Source organism: Musca domestica, unplaced genomic scaffold (assembly GCF_030504385.1).
Source record: "Musca domestica strain aabys unplaced genomic scaffold, Musca_domestica.polishedcontigs.V.1.1 249, whole genome shotgun sequence".
Classification (NCBI taxonomy): Eukaryota; Metazoa; Arthropoda; class Insecta; order Diptera; family Muscidae; genus Musca; species Musca domestica.
The window spans coordinates 238,625-246,562 of record NW_026712276.1 but is presented as its reverse complement, the minus strand read 5'-3'; the positions used below and the strand labels follow the sequence as shown (position 1 = coordinate 246,562).

The 7,938-nt window shown below is 34.7% G+C and overlaps 1 protein-coding gene across 1 annotated transcript; it reads right to left on the bottom strand.

Annotated features, from left to right (window-relative positions):
- Window positions 1-3,748: 3,748 nt before the first annotated feature.
- Window positions 3,749-7,488, bottom strand: LOC101899470 (pyruvate dehydrogenase E1 component subunit alpha type II, mitochondrial). The gene is made up of 5 exons (XM_059123459.1): window positions 7,269-7,488; window positions 6,999-7,070; window positions 5,228-5,417; window positions 4,954-5,156; window positions 3,749-4,893 (listed from the first exon to the last, which is right to left on the bottom strand). Exons 1-5 carry the CDS (start codon window positions 7,329-7,331, stop codon window positions 4,216-4,218), a joined length of 1,206 nt encoding a protein of 401 aa, XP_058979442.1. The 5' UTR covers window positions 7,332-7,488; the 3' UTR covers window positions 3,749-4,215.
- Between the last annotated feature and the right edge of the window lie 450 nt (window positions 7,489-7,938).

Here is a 7,938-nt window from a genome sequence, read left to right as displayed (position 1 = left end):
TCAAGGTGATCAGAATTCAAGAGAAATATGTCAACAAACAATGACTCTCTTTGGAGGCATGGGAATACAGCCAAAGAAAAAAGTAATTCAATTAAAAATATTAATCAAGGAAATTCGGAGATATAATTGCAAATTTTTCAAAAAAATATATTCAAAAAAATATTAAAACACAGGAAAAACCGAGAACGTCGTAAAAAAATAAAAAAATATATATATACAGGGTGATATAAAAAAACTGCAACAAAATCAAACGCCATAATTTTTACATTTTTTTTTCTAAATTTTATTGAATGAAAGCAAAAAAAATTTGGAAATAGTAAAAAAATTAAAATAATTTTAGATTTGTTCGAATTGGCCGCCTTCGGCTCGAATTATGGCCTTCAAATGGTCGATGAAACCGCTGCCACACACGCTGCCCGAATGTTGCTCTGCAGTATTTTGGCCCAATCCTGGCGAAGAGCTTGCTTGCTAAAAGTCTTCTTTATAAAATTATGGCATTTTATTAAAATACATATATTATTTTGAAAGTTATAAGCTCTGAAACAGACATGCTCACATTTTAAAAGAAAGAGAAAAAATTAGGAGCGTTCCTTCATTTGCCCATATTTCTGTTATTTCATTAGATATATTTCTCGAATTTACATTTATTTTAAGATCTGATATTGAGCTTTCAAATCTAAAAAAATTTTCCAGAAAGACCGATTACTTGAGGAGTTATTGCATTTCGAAAGTGGTTACTTAAAAACAAACGAAAAAATGAAATTTTTAGTACTGCTAACAATTGACCGATAACTCTAGAATTTTAATTATTATATCGACAATATTTCATATGAAATTAAAGATCGGAAATTATTCCATCAGAATTATCTTATATTATTGAAATTCATAAGATATATCCCAATTTATAGTCTAGAGAACAAGCTTGCTTAAATTTTGGGAGTAAGAAATACATTTGGGTACTTTGGTTCATTTGTCTATAGGTCTGGTATTTGATCAGCTATATTTTTAAATTCATGTCGATTTAAAGTCCACATATTGAGCTTTCGAAATGTGGAACATTATCTTAAGATATACCGATTACTTCACGAGTTATTGCATTTACAATGTGGTTACTTAATAAAAGAAAGAAAAATGCAATTTTTCGTAATGCTTTAAATTGGTCGATAACTCGCGAATTTTGTTAACTATACCCACAATTTTTATATAAAATTTAAGATATGAAGCTCTGTTATTAATATAATATAAATTTATTAAATATCGTGAGATATTTTGGAAGTTATAGCCTCGACAACAAGCTTGCTCAAATTTTGCAAGCAAGAAAAAAATTTGGGGACATTTTTTCAATCTCCGATATCTGTGGTATTTGGTCTGATACAGTTTCCAAAATTTACATCAACTTGAAGCCCAGATATACAGCTTTCAAAACTTAGAGAATAATTATACGAAATACGAATTAATTCAAAAATTATAGCCTTCGGAAAGTGGTTACTTAAAAATAATGAAAACTAAAAATTTACAATACCGAAAACTATTGGCAGATATCTCTGGAATTTTGTGAGCTACATAAATTATATTCTTTTCGGATATAAACACCAGATGTTATTCTTTATAAATTATGCTATTGCATTGAAATATATCTACTATTTCCAGAATTATAGCCTCTGGAACAAGCTTGCTCAAATTTTGAGAGTTAGAGAAAAATACGGGAAAATTTATTCAATCCCACATATCTCTGGTATTTGGTGAGCTACAGTTTCTAAATTTACGTCAATTTGAAGCCGAGATATACAGCTTTCACAACATGGAGGATGTTTTAGCAAATACCGACTAATCCAGAAATTATTGTCTTCTGAAATCGGTTACTTAGAAAATAATGCAAATTAAAAATTTACAATGCCGTATAAAATTGGCAGATATCTCTAGCATTTTGTGAGCAATATAAACCATATTCTTTTCGGATATAAACATCAGATGTTATTCTTTATATATTGTGCTATTTTATTGAAATACATCCACTATTTCCAATATTATAGCCTCTGAAACTAGCTTGCTCAAATTTTGGGAGTTAGAGAAAAATACGGGAAAATTTATTCAATCCCACATATCTCTGGTATTTGGATAGCTATATTTTCGGAATCTACATCTATGTAAAGACCAGATGCTCAGCTTTCAAAACCTCAGCAACTATTCTAAAATATACCGATTCCTTTAGAAGTTATTGCCTTTAGAGTGTGGTTACTTAACCAAACAGTGAGAATCACAATTTCTCATTCTGGTTATAATTGGCCAATATCTCTATTATTTTCTTAGCCATATTAACATATTCTATACTTAATTAAATGCCAGCAATTTGTCTTTCAAAGTTATGACAACTTCTAGAAATACATTTATTATATCCAAAGTTATGGTCTCGAGAGCTAGCTTGCTAGAATTTTGAAAGCTGGAGAAGCATTTGAGAACATTTACATATTTTGCTATATCTCTAGTATTTGATCAGCTATATTTTCTCTGTCTACTTTCATTTAAAGACCATATACTAAGCTTTCAAAATCTCGACAATTATACTAAAATATACCGATTACTTTAGAAGTTATTGCCTTCAGAGTGTGGTTACTTAACCAAAAAGTAAAAACTACAATTTCTCCTTTTGGTTATAATTGACCAATATCTCTATTATTTTCTTAGCCATATTGACATATTCTATACTTAATTAAATGCCAGCAATTGGTCTTTCAAAATTATGCTATTTTATAGAAATACATTTATTATAACCAATGTTATGGACTCAAGAACTTGAATTGCTAGAATTTTCAAAGCTGAAGAGACATTTGAGAACATTTATATATTTTGCCATATCTCTGGCATTTAGTCAGCTACAATTTCTGAATTTACATCAATTTAAAGACCAGCTACTCAGTTTCACAATTTGTGGGAAAGTTTTGAGAAATACCGATTATTTTACAATTCATGGCTTTGGAAAGTGGTTACTCAAAAAATAATAAAAATTAAAAATTTGTGTTAGTGAGTTTATCTAGCCGATATCTATGGTATTTGCCTGTTAATAGTTTCCTATTTCATTTCAATTTAAAGAACGGATGTCTGGCTTTAAAAAAACATGATCTTTTATTGAGGAAAATCAATTAATTCCAAAGTTCTGGCCTCTGGGTAGTGATTACCGGATTTAACCCAAAAATTGCAAATTTACAAAACTTGCAGTTATTTGTCGATATCTCTGTTAACGGGTCTTTAATAGTTTCCTATTTAATTTCAATTTAAAGAACGGATGTCCTGCTTTCAAAAAACATGATCTTTTATTGAAGAAAATCCATTAATTCCAAAGTTGAAGCCCCTGGGAAGTGATTACCAGATTTAAACCAAAAATTTGCAAATTTATGAAACTTGCAGTTATTTGTGGATATCTCTGATACCGGGTCTTGAACCCGGACTTTCGGGCCAAAAATCTGGGGTTCCTGGGTCGACCCCCCTCCCCCCTCATATATAGTTTCCCGGAATCAGGGTAAAAATACCTACCACCGTTAAAAGAATTGAAGAGTTGTTACTAAACCAAAGTTATGCCAAGTAATCTTCCTATCCTTCCGACATTTAATTACTTCGGAACTCAGGAAATATAGGATCCTTTATCTATCACCTCAGTTTTAGCTTTTCGAAGTCTCTCAAATGATGATAGTTAATCTCCCCTTTGCGATAATTTCCAAAATGTAGCCCTTCAATTAAAAAGTAACCAATATTTGTGGTATTAACTAATATGGTCTTTATTCAATATTTTATATTATATTATTTAATATCTTGTAACAATATTCAATCTATTCGCCATTTTAATTCGTGACTACGTTCTTCTGTTCTTTTGTCTTACATAGATTGAAAAAATAGAAAGAATGAATGAGAGTTTTGTTGTTTTTACATCGTTTATCGTTTCCTCCTTTTTTATGGTTCTACAAATTTGAGATAAAGTTTTCTTGTCGTTTTTTAGAAAAACAAATTAAAAATATAAAAATTAAAGCCAGTTTGTTTTAAGGCTATGGTATAGCCTTCTTTGCATAGCCCAACCAGAGATAAGTGACTACCTTGCCTTGACAGAATTCAAAAAATGAAGAAAATGAGTTTAACATGATTGGAGAGGGAGAGAGAGTCAAATTTCGGTTTCTCTCCTACAAGGCAGCAACTGAAGATGTAACAGGGATCAAGGATATCTTATTAATGATTGACACCCTTATTCTGTTGGACATGCTTAATATTGTACTCAACACAGTTGCGAATTTTGGGTTCCAAACATTGCGAATAGACATCAGTCCAGAGACCGCTGAGTGGCAATTCAGCATCGGCCTTGGCCTGGGCTGTGGCAGCATCAACTTCCTTGCGCACCTTGGTATCGATGGCCTTAATCTCATCGGCAGTGAGGAGACCCAATTCAATGCACAGCTCTTTGAATGAGGTAATGGGATCGCGTTTTTGACGCACCTCTTGAATTTCTTCACGGGTACGATAACTGGTACCGGGATCAGACATTGAGTGGCCGGAATAACGATAGGTATTGGTTTCCAAGACAATGGGGCCGTTCTTATTCACATAATCAATGGCAAATTCTGTGGCACTGCGCACAGCCAAGACATCCATACCATCAACCCAAATGCCGGGCAACACATCACCACGGGTATAGTAGTCGGTGTTGCAGGAGGCACGTTCAGCACTGGTACCCATACCGTAGTTGTTGTTTTCGCATACGAAAATGACGGGCAGTTTCCACAAATAGGCCATGTTGTAGGCTTCAAAGACCTGGCCTTGATTGGCAGCACCATCACCATACAAAGCCAAGCACATGCCACCGTTACCCTTGTATTTACAGGCAAATGCAACACCAGCTCCGAGGGGAACCTAAATCGTAAATGTTATCAAATTAAAGAAGCTATTTAAAATTATGCGGATTTCTCTTACCTGGGCACCCACAATACCATTGCCACCATAGAAATTTGGTGAATACATGTGCATGGAGCCACCCTTGCCCTTGGCACAGCCACTTTGACGACCAGTTAATTCAGCCAAAACACCCAATGGTGGTACACCCATCAAATAGGTCCAGCCATGGACACGATAGGCTGAAATAATGTTGTCGACATCACGCATGGCAGCCTTCATGCCTGTGGAGAGATAGAAAAAGAAAACAAATCAATTCATTTAGGCCTCATAAAAAAGAAAGACTACCACTTACCAACAGCACAAGCTTCCTGGCCGGAATACAAATGACAGAAACCGCGGATAATCTTTTCCTTGTACAAATTACCAGCCGATGTTTCCAAACGGCGAATGGTTTGCATTTGTGTGTAGTATTTGAGAGCATCTTCTTTGGTGAGTTTTACATTGGTTTCGGGTCCCTGGTCCAGGCGATGTAATTTGAAGGGCTGAGAGAAAGGGGTAGAAATTATGGATTATTAAATTAAAATAAGATATATTTTGTGGGCTTAATATATGAGACCGAATAGAAATGGGGTGTGATAACCCTTCCCAAACCCAGAATCGAAAGAGTGTGTGATAACCCTTCCCAAACCCAGGATCGAAGGAGTTATCCCTTTTGGAATACAAAAGTGCCTTTATATTCTGGATATGAATTTCATAATAGTATCGGAGCTTTGGGAAAATTTTTGAAGATATCAAACTTATCCCAATCCCCGGGAATAATACAGAGATCGAGGAAATAAAGCACTTTAGCTTCCGAACGAACTGAAGTAGGTTGATAAAATTCAAATAAATTTTACTCCAATGTATATTATGTCTGCAGGACTTTTGGTATTGAAAATGGGCCATGTAGGTCCACGTTTTGGTATAGCCCCCATATAACGGCACCTCCCGATATTCGGTATTTTGATGATTTTAGCGACATTATTCGCCGGAATTGTATCAAATTTGGTATTTGAAGTTCGTAATGGGTACTACAGCCTATGACAATAGATTGTCTGTGCAGGCCCACGTTTTAGTATAGCTCCCATATAACGGTACCTCCCGATATTCGGTATTTTGATTATTTAAGCGACATTATTCCAAGAGAATTGTATCAAATTTGGTATTTGAAGTTCGTAATGGATACTACAGCCTTTGACAGAAAATTGTTTGTGCAGGACCATGTCTTCGTATAGGCGCCATATAACGGGACCTCCCGATATTCCGTATTTTGATGATTTTAGCGACATTATTCAAGGGAATTGTTTCAAATTTTATATATAAAATTCGGTATCGCTACTACAGCCTATGACAAAAAAGGACTTATGCAGGCCCACGTCTATGTATATCTTCCATATAAAGGTTTTCATTTGAGCAGTATTTTTCGTCGTTTTTTTTTTTGAAAATTTTGATGTGCCCTCCGAATTATGGAGGGTATAAAAAGTTCGGTCCGGTCAAACTAAGCTGCTTTTTTATTTTATTTATTTTTTTTAATTTTCATAATTTCCGCATTTGGTTCCCCTTCAAATCAAAGTCGGCTGGATTTAACTACTAAAATATAAAGCTGTTTAAATTTTATGATACATTTGAGATAGCAGCACAGAATATTACGCTACCCCACACAAACAATAGATAACAGGCAATTAATGGACATTTCTAAAGATTCCCAACAAATTTTTGATTGGAAATATGGCTTCATTGCAAAACGCATTTACAAAAAGAGAACGTATGATCGATGACGTCTATAACTGTAAAAAAACAACAACAACAAATATGTTAATAAACATAAACAATAAGCGGTCATAAGGGGGTTAGCTGCTGGTGGTCTACACAGCAATTAGAGCAATGACCTTGAACTAGCCAATCAAACAATAGCAATTTTTAAGAAATCGCATTTTGCACAACCTACTCCCAAACGGCACACATTAACACCCACAATTTCCATTCACCTCTAACATTCTAAACAAATTAGACAAGGAGAAAATTTTGTTTTAGAAATCGTTTGTTATGTAACGTTCGTTTTTTTTCGCAAACCACTTACTTACCCGTTGCACTTGGACGGTAGCCTCGGTAGCATAATTATTGGATTTTTGTGTTCCGGTTACGGCGGCTGAACTCTGGAATAAACCGAAAAATGAGCTTGAATTAAAGCGTCCTCTTGGCTGGCTAATACTACAAGACAACAAATGATGGGCGCTCGCCGCTTTTGGCCAACCAGCAACCCTTGACGAAGATGACACACAAACATGCAATTGTCTAAGATTATGCGACGAAATTTGCCTATTTAGCGGTCTGCAGCAGCATGGATAACCTACTTTTTGCAATTGTTGGAGTACTTTTGGTGCTCCACCGGTGGCTCGTGTTATTTGACGCAACATATTTTCGCTGTATTCGATTAATTTCACGAGTTTAGGCGTTTTGGAAAGAGTTTTCGTGGGAAACTCGCGAGAGGAAAATATGTAAATTTTTCGCGGATGAAAGAAAGTCGCGTAACACAATGACAGCCCGAATCCAAGGGATATGTAAGTCGACTTTCGATTAATCGGAAAAGATTGTCAATCAGAAATTAGGGATATGTAAGTCGACTTTCGATTAGGCCATTAATCGATTTTTTTCCCTATGAATGGACATTAAATTAATAAAAGGTAAAAGGAAAATATATGGTTATTTCTGATGCTTTTGTTGGTAGTTGTCTGCCTTTATTGGGGATTAAAGAATAGCATATTGCTGTCATACTTCAATTGAGTTTTTGTCATACCATTATCCGTTTATTCAATAATTTAAAATCAATATGAATTGTGTCCTACCTTTATATTATTATCTGGCATTTACACAAGACAAATTGTCTTGAATCAGAATTGTATTTTACTACCACCTACAAACCTTTTTTTCCAATTAATGCTAGGAACACAATTGGAGCGAACGACGAATTTCGCCCTACGCGGCGACAAAATGAGCCGCGAAAATTCGTCGTATGGAACACAA

Bases quoted from the DNA above. Each gene is read 5' to 3' on its own strand.
- LOC101899470 (XM_059123459.1), bottom strand. From the start codon at position 7,331: ATGTTGCGTCAAATAACACGAGCCACCGGTGGAGCACCAAAAGTACTC. The intron at 7,071-7,268 runs GTAGGTTATCCA...GGTTTATTCCAG, and splicing joins TACTCCAACAATTGCAAAAA to AGTTCAGCCGCCGTAACCGG. The intron at 4,894-4,953 runs GTAAGAGAAATC...TTTACGATTTAG, and splicing joins ATGGTATTGTGGGTGCCCAG to GTTCCCCTCGGAGCTGGTGT.